The sequence below is a fragment of the Alosa sapidissima genome, chromosome 20, assembly GCF_018492685.1.
Source record: "Alosa sapidissima isolate fAloSap1 chromosome 20, fAloSap1.pri, whole genome shotgun sequence".
In the NCBI taxonomy this organism is placed as follows: domain Eukaryota; kingdom Metazoa; phylum Chordata; class Actinopteri; order Clupeiformes; family Clupeidae; genus Alosa; species Alosa sapidissima.
This window is the reverse complement of record NC_055976.1, coordinates 12,717,092-12,737,108: the sequence shown is the minus strand read 5'-3', so window position 1 is coordinate 12,737,108 and position 20,017 is coordinate 12,717,092. Positions and strand designations below refer to the sequence as shown.

The 20,017-nt window shown below is 43.9% G+C and overlaps 2 protein-coding genes and 1 long non-coding RNA gene across 4 annotated transcripts; 2 read left to right on the top strand and 1 right to left on the bottom strand.

Moving 5' to 3' along the window:
* Nucleotides 1–434: 434 nt before the first annotated feature.
* nocta (nocturnin a) lies at nt 435–10,775 on the bottom strand. Of its 2 annotated transcripts, none has more exons than XM_042073966.1 (3): nt 9,559–10,775; nt 3,037–3,348; nt 435–2,514 (listed from the first exon to the last, which is right to left on the bottom strand). In XM_042073966.1, exons 1-3 carry the CDS (start codon nt 9,770–9,772, stop codon nt 1,625–1,627), a joined length of 1,416 nt encoding a protein of 471 aa, XP_041929900.1. In that variant the 5' UTR covers nt 9,773–10,775; the 3' UTR covers nt 435–1,624. The 2 variants fall into 2 exon arrangements, with proteins under 2 accessions (XP_041929900.1, XP_041929901.1); XM_042073967.1 differs by lacking the exon at nt 9,559–10,775 and adding an exon at nt 6,629–9,538.
* A 2,783-nt stretch (nt 10,776–13,558) lies between these two features.
* On the top strand, nt 13,559–15,301 carry LOC121694050. Its single transcript, XR_006025657.1, has 2 exons — nt 13,559–14,285; nt 14,974–15,301. It is a non-coding gene; the product is annotated as an uncharacterized LOC121694050 (long non-coding RNA).
* Nucleotides 15,302–15,582: 281 nt separating this feature from the next.
* On the top strand, nt 15,583–18,126 carry LOC121694049 (C-type lectin mannose-binding isoform-like). The gene is made up of 6 exons (XM_042073968.1): nt 15,583–15,757; nt 15,864–15,938; nt 16,600–16,706; nt 16,890–17,012; nt 17,513–17,621; nt 17,735–18,126. The coding sequence occupies exons 2-6, from the start codon at nt 15,878–15,880 to the stop codon at nt 17,794–17,796; spliced, it is 462 nt and encodes a 153-aa protein (XP_041929902.1). The 5' UTR covers nt 15,583–15,757; nt 15,864–15,877; the 3' UTR covers nt 17,797–18,126.
* The last annotated feature ends 1,891 nt before the right edge of the window (nt 18,127–20,017 follow it).

Sequence of the window (20,017 nt, the reverse complement as noted above, 5' to 3'; positions counted from 1 at the left end):
GTATTATGTGGAAACACAAACTCAAAATATTTCTTGCCTTCCGCTCCATTGACTTTTGCAGGAGTGTATTTTTAGTCTGCTTAAGGGTTGTCTGATAGGATTAGCTGGATTTAAAACACTTTGGATTGGATTAGAAGCTCAGATCCATTGGGCACTTCCTGATCACACTAGGTGTCCTGACTAGCAAAGTCTCTATAGGGAACATGATTGTAAGTATCACTGTTGTAGGTAAAAAGTGAGATTTTGTTTAGACCAAAACAGTGATTTATGAAACTACTGTCAGGGACTGAAAACATGTAAGTAAGTAATATAAATATGCCTGAATGTAATCAACATTTTGGAAGTCCTTAACAAATGCTAGGTCTTGGCAGGTGAATTCACAACATTATATTAAGTAGAACAGGGTCAATTCTGTATTAAAGGACAAACAAACCTTGAGACTACTGATGCAGCATTTGTTGAGATGCAATTTATTATTTGCTTTTGTCATTAAGTATAACCACAGCAGTGCCTGTAGTTGTTTGTGATAAAAGTTTGCTCATGGAGCATCCCAGTGTTGTCACCATACAGCATTACACAGAATGTACATCAACATCTCACATGACAACTTAGTCTGCACGTTAACAATGTTAATTAGTAAACAGAATAAAAAAAATGCTAACATAAATTAAAGATATAAATTACAAGGTAATATTAAGTCATTTCAGTTCATTTAAATCAATTCAATTTCATTGTGCGACTAGAATAGCTTAAAAGGCACAACTGACAAACTACACCTGTTTGTGTTATCCAGAATAGAGGACAACTTAACAGTGCTGAGAGCAGTCAGGTCTAAAAAACCTATTAATAACCTACTTTACTACCTTTTCACTAGGACTGTTCGAAAAGAGGTAGGATTTCTGCAGTTATATTTATTTTTGTCATTTTAGCTCAGGAACTTCACCTCTATGCTTTCCTTCTATATAATAAACAAAACAGAAAATCTAAAACCGTCCAAAACAAAAATGTGACCCTAGAAGATAAGACAAGAGCTCTACTCTAAAACCTGTTTGGATATAACTAGCTTTTCTGAAAACAGCAGCCTTGTGATAACAGAAAGTTGAGGAATAGTGCCACGATAAGGGGATATAAATCCTCTCCATTGAAGTAACACTTATTGCACACCAATACTATTATCTGTTTGCAATTCAGTACCTCATATTTTCATATGTCATTGTGGACAGTTTGAATGCATATTATACATATTATTATCCAAATGAACTTATTAGGACCGTTTGTCTTTCTTGCGCTCGCTCACAATCTTACTCTCACACACACATGCTCACTTAGTTTAACAGACATGTAAAACACAGTGATAGACAATACTGCATGTCCTTAAAAAAAACATGTGCCATGTTTTAAGACAACAAGAAAAGATGATGCTTGTCTGTAGGATAGTTTTGTGCCTCCATCAAGTCCCTCAGCAAAGTTCTTCTATGTTCCCACCTCTCCAGACGGTCTCTTGTGTCCCAACTTGTATTAGGCCTATGATTGGAGGATGAGGGGGACACTGCAGTCTGTACCTTTGTTTTCCATGGGAGGATGCGGTGATCACTCGGATCTGTTCAGAGTGCTGATTGGGCGACTAGAGCAGCCGGTGGGGCTGCGTGGGCTCGGAGAAGCTGAAGTCACAGACGAGCGACAGGTGGTCGGAGGGGTAGTGGTACGAGGGCAGGCGGTCCGGGCCGATCTGCTCCTCGTTGGGCAGCTCGAGGACGCCGTTGACGCAGAACCGGCGGCTGGAGTACCAGATGTAGTCAAGCGTGTGGCGGCTCTCGCCGCTGGAGCGCCGGATCTTCCAGCTGGTGTAGGGCGGCTCGCTGCGGCCGTCGGCACTCAAGTGCTTGTAGGCGCTGTCCAGGCCCAGTGGCGAAGAGGCGAAGCGCCGGTACACGTCCTCCCACGGCTCGGCGTTGAAGTCGCCGCACACGATCAGCGGCACGCCGGCCTCGTCTTCGTCCGCCACCGTGCCGCTGGCGTCCTGCACCGCCATCTCCATGGTGATGGCGCACAGGCTCTGCAGCAGGCTGCTGCCCTGCGCACTTCGCAGGCTCTCCCAGCCACTGCGCGCCTTCAGGTGAGTGACCGCCACGCAGAAGCGGCGACCGGACGCGCGGCACCTTAGCGTCGTCACCACCGCCACCTGGTTGGTCTTGAGCATCATGGCCGACAGACGCAGGTGATTGGTGGCCAGCGGCTCGAAACGGTCGCGCCGGAAGAAGAGCGCGCAGCCGTCCGGGCCGTTGTTGTTCTCCACGTCCAGGCAAGGCGACCAGGGCTTGGGGCAGAAGCTACTTTGGTATCCCAGGCTGGACAGCACGGGCCGGAAGGTGTCGAAGTAGTGGTCCACCTCCTGCAGGCACAGCACGTCCGGCTGGTAGGTGAGGATCTCTTCCAGGATCAGGTACTTCCGCTCGGCCCAGTTCAGAGCATCCAGCGGGCAGCGCAGAAAGCCGTCCTTCCCCTCGCCCAGTGCTGGACACACAACACGCATCAGACTCAGCACAATAGAAACACTCAGCACCATAGAAACACAAGACTAGCAGGACTCACTAGAAATACAGACAAGTGTGGAATCAATGCATGTATTCTCTATAACTTATCAAATGTGACATTTGTAAAATAAAACAATACCTTCACGTATTTGTACTAAATTTTCAGTACAATAATAAGCACTGAGACACAGCATTGCTACACTTTGGCACACTGCAGAATAAGCACTCTACATAATGCAGTGTACCAGTAATAATAAAATAATGTTACATCTGTAAAAATATGGGCTACTCCAATTCATGAACAAGCATCACAAACTTCATAATTCCATACAGTCTATTGTAACACACACACACTTATAGAAAGTATAAACCTCCCTTCTTTTATTGCTTTTATAAATGGAATCTTGAACAATTTAATTTGGCCTTTTTTACAATAATGTACAAAAAACCCTCTTTAATGTCAACGTGAAAGCAGATTTGTAGACGACAGCAAAGCTCTTACCTTGAGCCAGGATGTTCCACTGCATGACGCGGATGGGCTGTTGGTCAGGGCTGGGTCCGCGTGGGTTCACGTCCACGTGCGTCGGATGCATGAAGCCTCGTTGCCAGCGTGCCGGCCGGTTGCGCAGCGCCTCCTCGCACTCGCGCAGCAGCAGGTCTGGGTCAGCGGGGTCGCACGAGTCATCGTCGTCGTCCTCCCGCGCCGCCGGCAACGCCAGTGGGATGCTGGGACTGCTCAGCGTCTGCGCCAGAGTCCCGAACAGCCGGCTACTGCTGCTGCTCCCACTGCTGCTCCCACTGCCCATTGGACCCGCTGTGGGAAGAGACACACACACACAGGTCAGGGGTACAGTACATCAGTGTTTTTCGACCTTTTTTTTGCCACGGCACACTTTTGACACTTAAAATGTCCCACGGCACACTAACATCCTGTGTGATGAAAAAAATAAACATACCATAGCCTAAAATTTCAAATAATACACAGATATGGCCTTATTATGGCTTCTATGCAAGACCTGCTCAATAAAATAAGTGCCCTCTGTTTCATTTGTAGGTGACTATATCTAATTTAATTGTTGTTATGAACTGGATATGTGGCCCCATTGTACAATACCTGCATACCACAAACAGTGCAATCATACAACTAATGAGAGCATGTGGTTATAAATTCTTTGATGCAACAGTTGCTTTTCTGGACCAGTGAGTGACATTTGGGTAATTTTCTGCGGCACACCTGATGATCTCTCACGGCACACTAGTGTGCCCCGGCACAGTGGTTGAAAAACACTGCAGTACATAATGTATAGATTATATGAAGTACCTTCAGTTGCAGTTGAAAGGCAAATGTGACATTCACACTCACACATGCTTGGATGCCTAGAAAAAAAAATCATTCAGAACTCTAGGAGCAGAATGAAGTATTTGACCTTGTGAGATACAGGTGCTCACAAACATAAGCCTACACACACACACACACACACAGCGCTACTCATTATTTGTAATGCTAATGTCACTTACAATTATTGTAGGCTACCTTCTCTGTAATTCCTACATCAGTCACATACAGTGTATCACTTGTACAAGAAAGACGAGTCACCCTCAATAAAAAAGCATCAACTTCCATTTCTTCACCCAATCAGTGTAAGCAGATACACTCTGACACTGTATGTGTATGAGTACGTCAACAGACTGAACAGAGAGCAGAGTTACCGGTCTCCTGCCTGGAAGTAAGTGACGGAGACTACTGTAGGCCTTTGTTCATTGTGTGACTGGTTCAGTTGCACGCGTGTGTGCGTGTGTGCGTGCGTGTGTGCGTGCGTGTGCGTGTGTGTGTGTGTGTGTATGAGAGAGAGACAGAGGCCTTGGCCTGCTGACCCTTTAGTCTCTGAGCCTGTCTGGGACACCAGCAACCGCTGAGAAGCTCAAGTTGTAGTACTGCTATCCTAAAACTCATGGAAAATATTGCTGATGCACAACAGGGATAGTATTTTGAATTTTTTTTTTTTTTTTGACGTAAATTGACTAAACTGACATATGGTCCACTACTTAGGCTAATGTTTGTGACATGGTCCACACATAAAAACACTTTTGTTGATTACTGTTAAAGACTGCATTTGGAACATTTGGGTACACATCTGTATTGAACATAACATCCTGTACCTAAACGGCTCGGTATGAATATGTGTACCCTTACACCCCTACAGCGTGCCAAATTGAGAGGGACACACATACATGCACGCACACACACTTAAACACAAACACACACACGCACGCACGCACATCTACTCATGTTTCCTTCAACAGTACAATTTACTGCATGCCTGTGATAAACTCTTCTAACTGTCTGGTTGCATGCATACTACATGTTCTCAACACATGGCAATGCCAGTCAATGATTTCTATATAAACACAAACATACACACACGTTTGAACACACACATCTCTGAAAACACACATACACATGTTTAGAGGAAAGTATGTCAGTGGCTCTTCCATCTCTCTACTGGCACCAGGTCAGGTAGCGCTGCCAGATTAACAGATTACTAATCCCACACCATGGCCATATTTAGCCATGGCATGTCTGCAGCACATTATATGATCCATACTGTATGTCTACTATCCAGCTTATGACTTTGCCTTAGTCAGCAGAACCCTTTTAGGCCAGGGGAGGGAGCCATGGAGCTGAGATGCACAGTTCACTGCAACTAAGGCTTTAGGCCAGTGCCAGAGTCATGTCTTGAAAGACACTGTTAATGTGATGGGAGTTTTCTGTTTTTCTATTAGCTTGTGATATACATATATGTTACTTCATCGGTCCTTTTTGCAAAGTTTTGTGTATGCAACTATGATGCAATACAGAGTGTGGACTTGACCTACTGATCTCAAAAGAAAGTTATTTTATGATCACGGACTTGACCTCATTTTGTGGCCCATGGCAATGCTGATTGTATGTGTTTGTTTAACCCTTCCTCTACAGAGAACAGTTGATGTGAGGTGTCAAAAGGTCAATCCCTAAAACAATGGCTGATATATTCGGCCCCAAAGGAGAACCAACCTAATTCTCCCCCAAAATTCAACTCAAAGCACATAAAAAAACGTATAACAGTATAAAACAACTTAAAATGTCATCAACCATTAGATAGGATTACAAGTTATAGTGCCATAAAGAACATAAGGATACAACACATTACAGAGCACTAGTTAATATTAAGTTGAGAACAGAGTAGAATCACAGTCACACTAACTGAAAACCCTGATGTTTTAACCAAGAGTGTATAGAAGTAATTTCCTGCACAGCTTCAGAGTAACTTATAACATGGAATGCAAGAGTAAGCAGCATAACACTATAGTGTTAATGGCCTGCTGTGTATTTGATAAGCATATACTTTGTTTCTACATCTATCAGTTAGCAACTTCATGATAAGATAAAAGATCCATACATTTGTATCTGCGTCTGTATGTGTTACATGACTATCACAAAATATAGCTTATGCACACACACTTTCACAAAACATCTTATCAGTGTTCGTGTGTGGTCAATAGAGGTGCATCTCAACAGATTAGAACATTGTAAACAAACGGAGGAATAACATCAAACCGTCGAATGTCATTCATGAAGAATGGAAGACAGCTGAGGCCATTCAAATGGCCCTCGCCTTGCTCTCTGATTATGGCCCAGTTCATGCCAGTCATACCTCCATCACGTTACTCTAGTTAATCCCCATTATGGAGATGCAGTTTCAAGCCCAGAGACTGCTATCTATTGAGGCAAACTAACTCACCCAACAGAAACCTCATGGTGAGACTGCGCCACATGGTTGTAGACACCGAATGAGTCAGAGGAGGTGACTCAACTAGACATGAGTGACAAGACAGAAAGTTGCCCCTCCTTGTTGTAAACAGTAAGCTTGACTCATAAATCACTCCCAGATATTACCGGTAATACATGGTAATACACATATGGGCCTTTCACACGTAGACATTTCCACTTCTTTCTCTCCTCATTTATCTCTCCCTCTCTCTCTTCCTTTCTATCGCTCTCTCTCTCTCTCTCACACACACTCACACACACACACACACACACACCAACTCACTCTGTCTTCTCGTTTTGGTATTGAATGTATTGTCTGCTCTCAGCCTTTGTTCCTTCTCTTCTGTCTCTCCTCCTGTCCTCTTCAGTCTTCCGTTACAGGTAGGTCTCACAGGAGTTGCTGAGGCAACACAACTAGACACCTCACGAAGCTCTGATCACTGTGACTGTGTATCTGTCCAAACTATTCTCTCTCTCTCTCTCTCTCTCTCTCTCTCTTTGTCTCTCCTCTCTCTCCCTCTTTCGCAATTCCTTCCTGCTCCATCATGTTATCTCCTCTACAGCCATATACCAGGTTCACTGCGTGTCCCTCTTCTCTCTCATTTTTCTCTCCACCATTTTATATTGACTCTTCTGATTCCCTATCTGTGAAGATTCCTGTTATCTCCCACCAACCTCTACATTCCTGCCCTACATTTGTTTTTTTTTTCAACTCTCTCTCTCTCTCTCTCCCCCTCCTTCTCCTCTCGTCCATCTCTCTCACCTGATGGTCAGTTTCTCTGTTCCGTGTCTGTAGTTGTGGATGTGGCTGTTGCTCAGTCAGGTCCAGAGGTGTTGTCTGCAGTGAGGGGCAGCGCGGGGCACAGAAGCTAAAGAGACACGGCCTGACCACCCCATCCAGCCTTTTCAGTTCTGACGTGGCAGAGAATTCCAGACCACGCCGAATGTGACTCTCTCTCTCTCTCTCTGTGTGTGTGTGTGTGTGTGTGTGTGTGTGTGTGTACGTGTGTTTGTGTGTTTCAGAGGATTCTTGAATAGACTAGTGTGTCTACCACCTCCCCCATTTGCTTGGCATAATGGGTCACTTTGAAAGTCACACACACACACACACACACACACACACACACACACACACACACATACACATACGCATGCCGCACACAGATATGTGTACTCATATTAGGAGAGACAAACTAACACACGGTCTATTCAACCGCTGACTGAATTGTCTGAAAGAGCCATGTTGCTAGGAGTTATTCAATCTACGAGAAGGGAGGCCTTGCCTCAATAGACTGGAATGTAACTCAATAAGCTAATTTGCCCTCATACTGTCGAAACCCTTCCCTGCCTCCTCTCAAAAGTGGCAGACAGAGAAAAAAGTGAAAGGGCAGGCAGGGCAAGAGAATAAGGCAGAACCATGGAGACCAATAATGCTTTTAGCGGTGACACTCAACTCACATTTCAGTGTTCAAGTCACACACCTACAGTATTTTATACCAGTACGCAAACTGCAAAAGTGGACATTCGCTTCTGACAGCTTCTGAGGTCAGTGCATGCATGTTAAAATGACTGGAGGTCATTTACTCGACTACATCTTGCAGCATTATCACCCACACAACCTCATGTGACACCAGCATTCCAGGCGGGCTGTTTGCAGTCAGCACTCCAAACCTGCGTAGGTCCCACGGATGAAACGCTGAAGTGCAGCCATGCTCATCCATGCTCTCCAGCTTCCCTCTGGAGACCCACGCACCACACAGCCCTTTTTAAGCTCCTGCTCAAAGAAGCCTCTCTCAATGTGGTTATGCAATCTTAATACGTAATCCCAATGAATTACGTGAACTCACATCCTGACCATCAAGAGCCACTGTTCAAAACACTGTACAGACAAAAGGGAAAGGACTTTACACACTGGAGAACGGTGAATAATTTCTCAATGGTGAATAATTTGTCATTTCTAATTTATGGCTGGGCAGGTACGATAAACGTTTTGGCACAAAGTACCTTCTTTGATGTGGTGAAAGGTGCATTGTAGGAAGGAGGAAGACGCTTTGCTCAGAAATGTCAGATTTCTGTGCATTTTGAATAGCTTTTCCTGATCTCAAACACATCAACAAACACAGTGTCCCTTCATCAAACCCTTAAAACTGATGAAGGGACACTGTGCCACGGCGTTGTGGCAGATTAAAGACAGTAAGACAGTGACCACTTCTGGGAAAGCCAACCCTCTCGGCCATAACACCATCTCCTCACCCCCAGAGCATTTAGGCCTCTCGTAAAATGTCATTCACCACCCCTCTGACATTCTTGGAGTGCTCTTCTCGTCCTTGTGCAGTTTTACTGTGCTAAATTAAACCACAAGGGTGCCCCCTACTCTTTACCTTTCTCTCTCTCTTTCTCTCTCCTACTTAACTGCAGAAGTATTGATCTCTGGCGTAGTAAAAGTGTTGTTACATAAAAGTAAAGACCTTCCCTCTTGACCCTGGTCACAATGTTTTATGTCCACGCTGTGGACAAACTGTTCACGCCAGGACTGGGACAAACTATTTGTGTACACAGTCGTTAACCATATAGTAGTAGCCTGACAACAACCGCTAGGCCTACAACCTCAAATCGCCAGCACAGCATTGGAAGATTGGTGTGAGATATTCACGAGCATACTCTTTCAAACCTTTCATACGGAAAAACACTACTATAAATGACTGATGTGCCGATGCTGGTAGGGGATTGAACTCTCATAAAATAAAGCCTCAATTAAAAAAAATCAGCGTTCCTTCAAATACCCGCATGTCCTCAATTATATTCTGCCAGGACAGACACGTAAGCGTGACGTAAGAAGTGGGCAAGCAGACACCCTGCAATGCGTTTTGACGCATCCTTCGCATGATGCTGCTGGGTAAACTAGCCTACTGTTCCATAGAATGCTGCATCACATAAATAAGCAGCACACAGTCGAATAATCACAAAGTGAATGAAATACCCTGTCCCAGAGAGGGCCCGAGAGATGAAACCCCCAGCCAACCTTCAAAAACACACTTAGGTAGGCTGTATTGTTTCCTGTGCAAGAATCACCCACGCGACCCTGTTATGCAATTGTTCTGATAGGACAGTCGAGATGCGCAGAGCCATGGTAGCAGGCCAACTTAAGCATACTTGATACTAAAATGATCTACACAATAATCAATCTGACAATGAATAGGCTACGTCACGTACCTATTCTTGTGTTGACTGAGACAGACGATGCACCGCTTGGCTTCACCTGCGGTTGACAGGTTAGAACTTCTCCACCGGACGACTGGTGGCAATGTCGAGAAGAAGGCGAAGCAACTCTTTTAGGGGTCTCTGTTTTCGGAGATCCCAGTGACGACAGGCACAATGCTGTAAAGTCTCTTTGAAGAAGTGCCGAACAACGTCGTACCGGATTCATCCTCGCACTGCCCGGAGACCGGAGATGAGCTTGCCGACTGAGGAACCAGACGCTGGAATAGATAGCCTACCAGTGGCTCACCGTCTTGGTTGATATAACATCTACACTACATACAGGCTTCTTCTCAATGTAATGAAATTATACCAACACAGCTTCTCTTTCAGTCTTATTCCACCGGCATTGACGTATTCTGCCAGTTAGCTAACATCACGGAACCGGCAACTTGGCTATTTCATCATTTTTTTGTGATCTCAAACTTCATTGGTTTAGGGGGGGAGTAACCCAAAGATATTGTGAATGGAAACAACAGTGAGTATTTTTCCTTCTACGTATATGGACTAAGGGACTAATTAGTATTCTGAAGCTTGCGGATCTAATTGAACAATCATTCCCATATTAATAATATTTCTATTAAAAAAACAACAAAATGCACTTTATCTTGTTGTCCACCCCTATTTCGGACATGGTAGGATCCAACTAAAGAGGACGGAACAACAGAGAACATCTCGTTCACATGCAAATAGGAGGAGCGAAATAAGCGTAGTTGAGGCGGGTCAACACTATTGGACCAATCATTGATGAATGCGCTTGGAATATGTTACGCCACTCAGGATGTTCTTACGTAAACCACCGAGTGTTTCCAGTGTCCCAGTTAAAGTTGTCAACACAAAAGGTTATACCCTTTGTCACGTAGAGGTTTAATAGCCTAAATGGGCGAGTATAGTCTAGAGTCTGACTGCTGTCCGTACCATCACATCCATATCCATATCCATCAAAACTCTCACTTTTGTTTCAGCATCGATTCAATGACTGACTGTCAGACTGCTACTGAGGCCTAATTAATCATTATTCTATGTTGGCGTCCTCATTTTAAATAGCCAAGAAAATAAATAATTAATAAATGGTAGGCTAGGCAAATGTTTAATTCATTGCTGTCTAACTATTTCCGCTTAGGCATCAAAAAAGAACGTGTTCTCTACCTTAATATCCCAAACTCACTTGAGCTTGACCTGCCGACCCTTCTACCTCCCCAGGGAATTCACCGCGATTCTGCTGGTCGCGGTGTACATCCCCCCCAGCAACAAAAACAGTGACGGGAGCATGGCACTGAATGAGCTGTATCGGGCCGTCAGTGAACAACAAAGTGAACACCCGGATGCCTTCACAATCATCGCTGGAGACTTCAATCACGCCAATCTCAAAACTGTACTACCAAAATTTCACCAACATGTAAACTTCCCAACAAGAGGACAAAACACCCTGGACCTTGTTTACACCCCACAGAAAGAAGCCTACAAAGCCAAACCCCTCCCCCACATCGGGCAATCAGACCACATTAGCATCCTGCTGCTGCCCCGATACAGACAAAGAGCAAAAGTCACCAAACCGGTACTGAAGGAGGTGAGAATGTGGCCGGAGGGGGCCGTCTCACAACTTCAGGACTGCTTTGAAACAACAGACTGGGATATCTTCAAAACAGCTGCCACCCACAACAACCACATTGACATTGAGGAATACACAGACACTGTGACCTCCTACATCACCAAATGCATCGATGATGTTACAGAAATAAAACACATCACCACTCGGGCCAACCAGAAGCCATGGCTGACAGGAGACGTCCACAGACTGCTGAGGGCCAGAGACAAAGCCTTCAGAGCTGGAGATGTAGCTGGCCTAAGAACAGCGAGGGCTAACCTGTCCCAGGGCATCAGGAAGGCAAAAAAGGATTACACAGACAAAATAACAACACACTTCAAAGACAGCAGAGATGCACAGAGCCTATGGCAGGGCATACAGGCCATCACTGACTACAAGCCTGCGCCACGGAGCTGTGAGAACAACACCTCTCTGCTAAATGACCTGAACAGTTTTTTCGCCCGTTTTGAAGCACAAAATGACACTCACCCACAGAAAACCCCACCTCCCCCCCACGACCAACCCCTGTACCTGTCCTCTGCCAGCGTGAAGAGGACACTAGCCACCATTAACCCACGCAAAGCAGCAGGCCCAGACAACATACCAGGACGAGTGTTGAAGGACTGTGCAGAAGAGCTGAAGGATGTTTTTACAGACATTTTCAACACCTCTCTGGAGCAAGCAGTCATCCCATCACTTTTCAAAACTGCCACCATCATACCCGTGCCAAAGAAATCATCACCATCATGCTTCAATGACTACCGTCCTGTAGCACTCACGCCCATAATCATGAAGTGCTTCGAACGGCTAGTCATGTCACACATCAAAGCCACCCTACCCCCCACCCTGGACCCCTTCCAGTTTGCATACCGAGCCAAACGATCCACGGAGGATGCAATCTGCTCTGCCCTCCATCCAGCCCTCACCCACTTAGACAATAAAGACTCATATGTGAGAATGCTGTTCATAGACTTCAGTTCAGCATTCAATACCATAATACCACAACAACTCATCAGCAAACTGGACAAGCTAGGATTCAGTACCTCCCTCTGCAACTGGCTGCTGGACTTCCTGTTGCAGAGACCACAAGCAGTATGTGTCGGGGACAACACCTCAAGCACTCTGACCCTGAGCACAGGGGCCCCTCAAGGGTGTGTGCTGCTCTTCACACTGCTAACACATGACTGTACAACCACTCACAGCTCCAACCATCTGGTGAAGTTTGCGGACGACACAACACTGGTGGGCCTCATCACTAAGGGCGATGAGGCTCACTACAGAGAAGAAGTAGACCTGCTGGCTAAATGGTGCAAAGACAACAACCTCCTGCTAAATGTCAGCAAGACCAAGGAGATTGTTGTCAACTTTCAGAGAGGCCACAAACAACTGCCACCACTGTCCATCGACGGAGATGCTGTGGAGAGAGTGAGCAGCACAACATTTCTGGGGGTGCACATCAGCGACGACCTCTCCTGGACCACCAACACAGCATCACTGGCGAAGAAAGCCCAGCAGCGCCTCTACTTGCGCAAATTGAAGAAGGCAAGTGCCACGCCTCCTGTCATGACTACATTCTACAGAGGGACCATCGAGAGCATCGTCTCCAGCAGCATCACAGTGTGGGGCGGAAGCTGCACAGATCAGAACAGGAAGACCCTCCAGCGCACTGTTAACACAGCTAAGAGGATCATTGGAGCACCACTCCCCTCCCTGCAGGACATTTACACCACCCGCCTCACCCGCAAAGCACTAATGATTGTCAAGGATACAACCCACCCTGCACACGAACTGTTCAGCCTCCTGCCCTCTGGAAAGCGGTACAGGAGCCTCCGCTCCCGCACCACCAGACTAGCAAGTAGCTTCATCCACCAAGCAATCAGGATGCTGAACACTCTACCCACTCTCCCATCACTGACAGCCCCCCCCACCCACCAGCCAGCCAGGAACCTAGGAAACTAGGATCCTGTCTACCCTAACCCTCCCCCCCCCCCCCCCAACACCGCCCTGTGGAACTGCACTGTGACTGCGTAGCCTAACGATATACTTGAAATTACTGCATACTGCATATCAATGTAAATATACAGGTCACACAAGCACAAGTTTAAACTTCATGTAACTGTTAAGACTATATAAATATACAACACAACTACCTCTATTTTATATATATATGTCCTATATTTCTATTTTGATACATACATGTTCTATATTTCAGTCTTGCACTTTAATTTAATGTTTACTGTCTATGGCTATGTATATGTCTATGTCTGTATTTAAAGCATGGGAAAGTAAGAAACGAAATTTCAATTCTTTGTATGACCAGTGCATGTAAAGAAATTGACAATAAAAGCCGACTTGACTTGACTTGACTTGAGCAGCCACGTTCCTGAGAAGTGGGAACTATGGAGACCCATGTTTGTGCCACAATTAGCTTTCTACTGCCCTCTAGTGGCCATTTAAGGAAATGGAAGAAAACAGGGAATATCTCAACTGTCTGTCAAATGAAATAGCAGCAGTAGTTAAGCAGTCATAGTGGAGAAATTGAACAAGAATATAATAATCATCACACCATAGCATTGCCTAATTGGTCACTTTTATTTCAGTTATATTGTTAACCTCAAACATGAAAGGATGTTGACTGACTTGGTGACTTTAGAGCAAATCTATGTGTAAAACTGAGGCTATATTTGCTCTCGGGGGCTCCGATGTGGCGCATCTCTGAGGTCATGACTGCTGAGCCTGTTTGCTCTTTATTAATTTGCCACTTCCTTTTCAGCTTCTGCATTCATGCAGTGCATGCACCTTTCTAAAAGGTAAATGATGTGCACAAGTGCACTGGTGTGCTAATTCTGATCAAATTAACTAGTGCATTACTTAGTTTGGTTGAGAGGTAAGATGCTATTGGTATTATTTATACACATTCTGACAATACCATGCTAGTGAACCAACTACAACAATAAAATGATTGTAAAACAACAATAAGTTTACAACAATAGTATAAATAAAAAATAAGAAATAAAATTAGTATGTTTCATACGGTTAACTGTGCTTTTGTGTTTGTTTGCAGGAAGTTACTTCTGTTCTTGGAACAATACAGGTTATTGTGACACTGTAGAGCAACAAGGAGGAATGCATGTATAGTTCATGGACATGGCATGTCACACATTCATTGCCAGGAATATGACTTCTATCTGGCAATGAAGGTTTCAAACTTCCTGGTTGTTGACATAATTGGGTACCGGTAGTTGAGAATGTGACCTAGATATACATTGTATCTACAAGGCTCTATGTACAGAAGCGTCACATAAGTTTAACAGATCTCATACAATCTCATACTACATGTGCCTTTTCTCACTCTCACATCTCTTTGCTTCCTCCAATGTAATGTTATAATTTATGATTAAATATGAGTTGAACTGATGAAGGAATCTGCTCATCTTGTACATGTAGTTTGCAGGTCACACATGCACATAACCTACTGTTTCAAAATGCCACAGTTCTTTCACATCAAAACGAGTGCCAAGGTTAAATTTACCCATGGCATGGAAAGCCTATGGAGGTCGCTGCTTTAGGCTTTTCACACAACCTAAAAATTGGTCTGTGGCAGAGGTAATTAAATAATTCTTATTTAAGGACGAGCATTTTTGTTTCTCTTTATCTGAATGGCACATTTGTTTTGTCATTACTTTATGGGCTGAATTTAATAGCCGGACACATCTCTTAATTTCAGTTCTATTTGAATGTTCTGTTCTGTGCCGTCTATCTGAATGCCTGTTTATCTTCAGGTGTACTGTACAAGCCAGGAAGAGCATGTTGCATCCATTCACAACAGTGGGGAGGCAATGTTTGTTCACAATTTTTGCAGGAAACAAACAGAGATGATTTCAATCTCTAAGGGTGAGCACCAATGGCTCAGTGTCCTAATTCATTTTGAAGTGAAGATAAAAAAGTTTGTGTTTGTGCTTGTGTGACCAACTGTACATATAGGCTCAACTTAAGTGCACGACTACGCCACTTGGGGCCTTTCACACCAAGATATGTTGTAAACCCAAGTATACTTGATAAGACACACAGATAAGATAAGTAACGACAGAGACGTGATTCCAGTACAAATATAAACAAGATTTATTAATATGGAATTCACTTAACCTCCTGAGACCCGGGATATAAATTTGAATATTTCCCGATAATGACCGGCGGTCTATACATTATCCCACTTAATACACGGTTACTTGCCAAAATTAAAAAATAAACTTCCCACGATATGAATCTTTAGTCTGGCCTACATATATTTGTTACCGTTTCATCGTGGCTTTTGCTGAGAAACACAATTAGCAACAAACGATTTTTTCACGACAGTTTCTGTCGTGTTTTATTTTGCAAGACGTGGTTTTAGATGTGGTTATAGGCGTGGTCAATACACTGTTTTTTCCCCTTTCATTTGCTAATATGTGGGAAATTACTGTCCAACTTGATAGTCTGGTTCAAACTGGCTATAAAAGCTTCTGCTGTGCTGTTCTCATCTTCATTCAATCTCGCAGAGTCTCTCAGAGATCACCTCATCAACAGGTGAGTATCAAACCACAGATGCTGCTTTTACCCTTTAACATCTCACTTCAAGCATTTTTGAAATTGTACACTGCTGTGTCATTGAGTTTGTATGTGTGTGTTTCAGAAGAATTAAGTGCCATGGCGATTCTGCCCGTTCTCTCTCTTCTCTATGCAATGTTTGCACTGAGCATAGCAACAGGTAGGAAATGCTATGTAAAAAGAAAATGTAAAAGTTGGCAGCTGTGACTACTGGTTAGGGCTTCGGGCTTGGAACTGAAGGGTCGCCGGTTCGATCCCCGACCAGTAGGAAAAATGTGGGTGGGGGGAAGTGGTTGAGCACTGCTCTCCCATGCCCACATCCACAGTTGAAGTGCCGTTGAGCAAGGCACCTAACCTCTTACTGCTCCGGGTTTGTGTGTGCTTCACCTCACTGTGTGTTCACTGTGTGCTCTGTCTGTTCAGTAATTCACGGATGGGATAAATGCAGAGATCAAATTCCTTGTACACAAGTATACTTGGCCTATAAACCTGATTTACATTTACTTTCTATTAAGCAATCCTATTATCAATCAACAGTTTTGAGGTTTTGAAAGTGAATGGCTCTCTAAGTCTACAGGAGGAATTACAATGTATCACTTTTTCCATAGTTAAAACCATTCATAATAAATATAGCATCATAAGTTATTGTGACAACAGGACAAAAAATTCTGCAGACAGGCCTGCAAAAAAACAAAACTAATTTGCTGACACGTTTATCTGGGTTCACCAAGACTAGCTTTCTCTTTAGTTCACTAGGGAATTTCTCTGTAATTGAGAGAATATGCGGTCATATCAATCTAGTTCACTTTTCTTGTTCTCAGAGCTGAAAGTTGAGGAGAAACGCAATGCGTGTCAGCCTGGATGGAAAGCCTATGGAGGTCGTTGCTTTAGGCTTGTCACAAAACATAAAAATTGGTCTGAGGCAGAGGTAATTAAATAATTCTTATTTAAGGATGAGCATTTTTGTTTCTCTTTATCTGAATGGCACATTTGTTTTGTCATTACTTTGTGGGATGAATTTAATAGCCTGTCACATCTCTTAATTTCAGTTCTATTTGAATGTTTCTTGTCCTGTTCTGTGCCGTCTATCTGAATGCCTGTTTACTTTCAGGTGTACTGTGTAAGCCAGGGAGGGCATCTTGCATCCATACACAACAGTGGGGAGGCACAATTTGTTCGCAACTTTGCAGGAAACAAACATAGGATCTGGATTGGAGCTGGGAGATCCTGTGGGGTAAATAACTGCAGTCTGTCAAATTTCTAATTCAGGAACAATGGCGAATCGGCGTCTGCGCCTTAAGTTTGTAATGTTTTGCCTGGTGTGTGAACTCCAAAAGTTGAGTATTACAGTAGAAAAAAAAAAAGAGGCGCACTCAAGGGCTTGATACTAATACAATTTGTATTGAGAGCCGAGGTTTTTACAATGAGTCTAAGGACAAAAAACTAGGAAACAAATGTTTCAGGCTTAATGGAGACATTGATAGTTTCCTAGTTTTTTGTCCTTAGACTCATTGTAAAAACCTCGGCTCTCAATACAAATTGTATTAGGATCAAGCCCTTGAGTGCGCCTCTGTTTTTTTCTACTGTAATTTCTAATTCAGTAAATGGGGGAGTGTTGCCTGTTTTATACTCACTACTGCAGTATGATTTCAATCTCTAAGGGTGAGCACCAATGGCTAAATGTCCTAATTCATTTTGAGGTGAAGACAAAACAGTTTGTATTTGTGCTTGCAGGCTCCTGGCTGGTACTGGACTGATGGTAGCTGCTTTGCGTACACCAAGTGGAGCAAAAAGCAGCCTGATAACTGGAGAAGTAATGAACCCTGTGTTCATATGTACAAAGGTACTCCAATGCCCTCTTAAACTAGTAGCTCAGAATATCTATTGAGTCTATTTTCTGGATACCATTTCTGTTCATCTTCATTGTTTCATTCTTTGTCTGTTGTCTTTTTCTAGGTGCTGGCGCTTGGAATGATAAATCCTGTTCTGCATGTTACCAATTTGTGTGTGCCAAGTAATAACTTTGCTCCTGTGTGGAGTGTCTTAACCTTTTTTATTTTAAACTCACCTTTCAAACCTGCTGAAACAGAATAAATCATTAAACAGAAGTGCTTTTAGAGAATCAGCATGGGTGGTGTTTGTAATGTGACTGTAAGATGATAAGATCTTCATGTATTAGTGCACTATGGGAAAGCCATCGCAGGCAGCCACCTGTGCAGTGGACCACCCACCTGTGCCTGCAGCCTGGCCAGACCATCTGGTTCTGATGCACCTCCTGTAAAATTCCTTCTGCTCTTTTAGTTTAATCTTTGACTGTCACATAATGAATCAATAAATGCAGCATCAAAATCAAATTCTGCTGTTGTGGTGTCTTTTCATACATATTCTTATTGTTGCTCTCTTTTACTGTGTAGTCTCTCTGAGTTACTTTTGCTATTGGCTCTATTTTAGCGGTCTAAGTAAATAATCTGAAACGTAATGCATTCACACCTTTAGGACATGTCTGAATTAACTTTTACTATTTTGACAACTTTATGGGGCCTATTTACACAACACAGAACCTGGCGAAAAGTGGATTATTATTCCAGTGCCAAGTTTATTCTTATCTTACACGTCTCTTTTGTTAAGCAACACACCAAGGGGTGTGGCAATACTGACCTAATGAGGTGTCTGGCGCATTATTTAAAAATCCCTATTGTACACTACCTAAAACGCATTACGCCACTGACCAAGAGAAACCTGGTTAGAAATCTATGGCAAATTGTTTATTACATTAATACACAGGATTAGATGTTAAAATCCCTTGTGCCAAAATCCAAGGTAAAAACACATTCAGAAGCCCCTGCTCAAGTTTAACTTTAAAAAAGCACACTATCCACAAATCCGCCAACAAATGGTCACAAACACAATACAAATGGCCCATCCAACAGCAGTATATAGTATGCGGCATGTCATTGGGGTTATCAAGTGGGCACCCTCATTCACCGAGGTTTCGTTAAGTTAGGCCCACGACACCTCATGAAGGCTTAACAGTGAAACGAGCGTCCTAGAGACACTCCCCTCCATGCTGCCACCATATTACCACATTGAAATATCCAATACCCAAAATACTCTTAACCAGCCCAGGCATGGTCAAGGTTGGCTAGGTTGGTCCGTCCCGTTGATGTGGACTGAACCATAGCCATAAAAACCTTGGCCAACCAACCATCAACCTAGGCACAGCCCATCACAAACAAAAGAAGTTACACCAAAAAAATTAGCCAGTTAGCTTAGCCAGTTAGCTTAGGCCCCATCGCAAACACAAAACAAATTAGCCAGTTAGCTTACGCCCCATGCTGCCACCATATTACCACAACAAACATCCAAATACCCTTAACCAACCTAGGCATGGTCTAAGTTGGCTAGGTGGGTCCGTCCCGTTGATGCGGACTGAACCATAAACCATAAAAAACCTTAGCCAAGTACCATCAACCTAGGCACAGTCCATCACAAACACAAAACAAATGAGCAAAAGTTAGCTTACCTTAGCTTGCGCCCCAGGAAGGGTAACTTCTCCTTACCCACAACCATTCGCTTGCCCGTTCTGCTGCTAAAGACATGTTACTAACCACCTGCCTTAGACTTCGACCACAAATGCCCAGTTCAGACAGCAAGCCAATAGCAGATCTGGCCACAAACCCACGTGCACCGATTTCAATAGGCCTTAATTGTGCACGCCAACCTCGCTTGGCTGCCTCCTCTGCTATTTCAGTGTATTTAGCTCTCTTCAGCTCATTGGCCACTTCCACTCTGTCTTCCCAAGGAACAGTGAGTTCAATGAAGTAAACTATCTTCTCTGAATCCGACCATAGAATTACGTCGGGTCGTAGTTTAGTACTCACTATATGTGGAGGTACCGCCATCTGCTGGCCAAGATCAACCTTCATTTCCCAGCCCGCCCTATTTTTCAACTGGCCGGTTTTACACCTGGCCTTCGCGGAACAAGGTTTATCCCCCTGACGTACAAAGTTAGTTTGCCTTAACCCTTTATTAGCTGCTAATGAATTGACTTCTCTCCTTTTATCCTCTATTGCCGCTGCCACACATTTCAAAACCTGGTTATGACGCCACGTATACCGCCCCTGGGTGAGACTTACCTTGCACCCTGATAGGATATGGTGGAGACTGCCCACACACGAGCAAAGTATCTTCTTTCTTGAATTTCCCCTGGGGATCAATAAAGTATCTATCTATCTATCT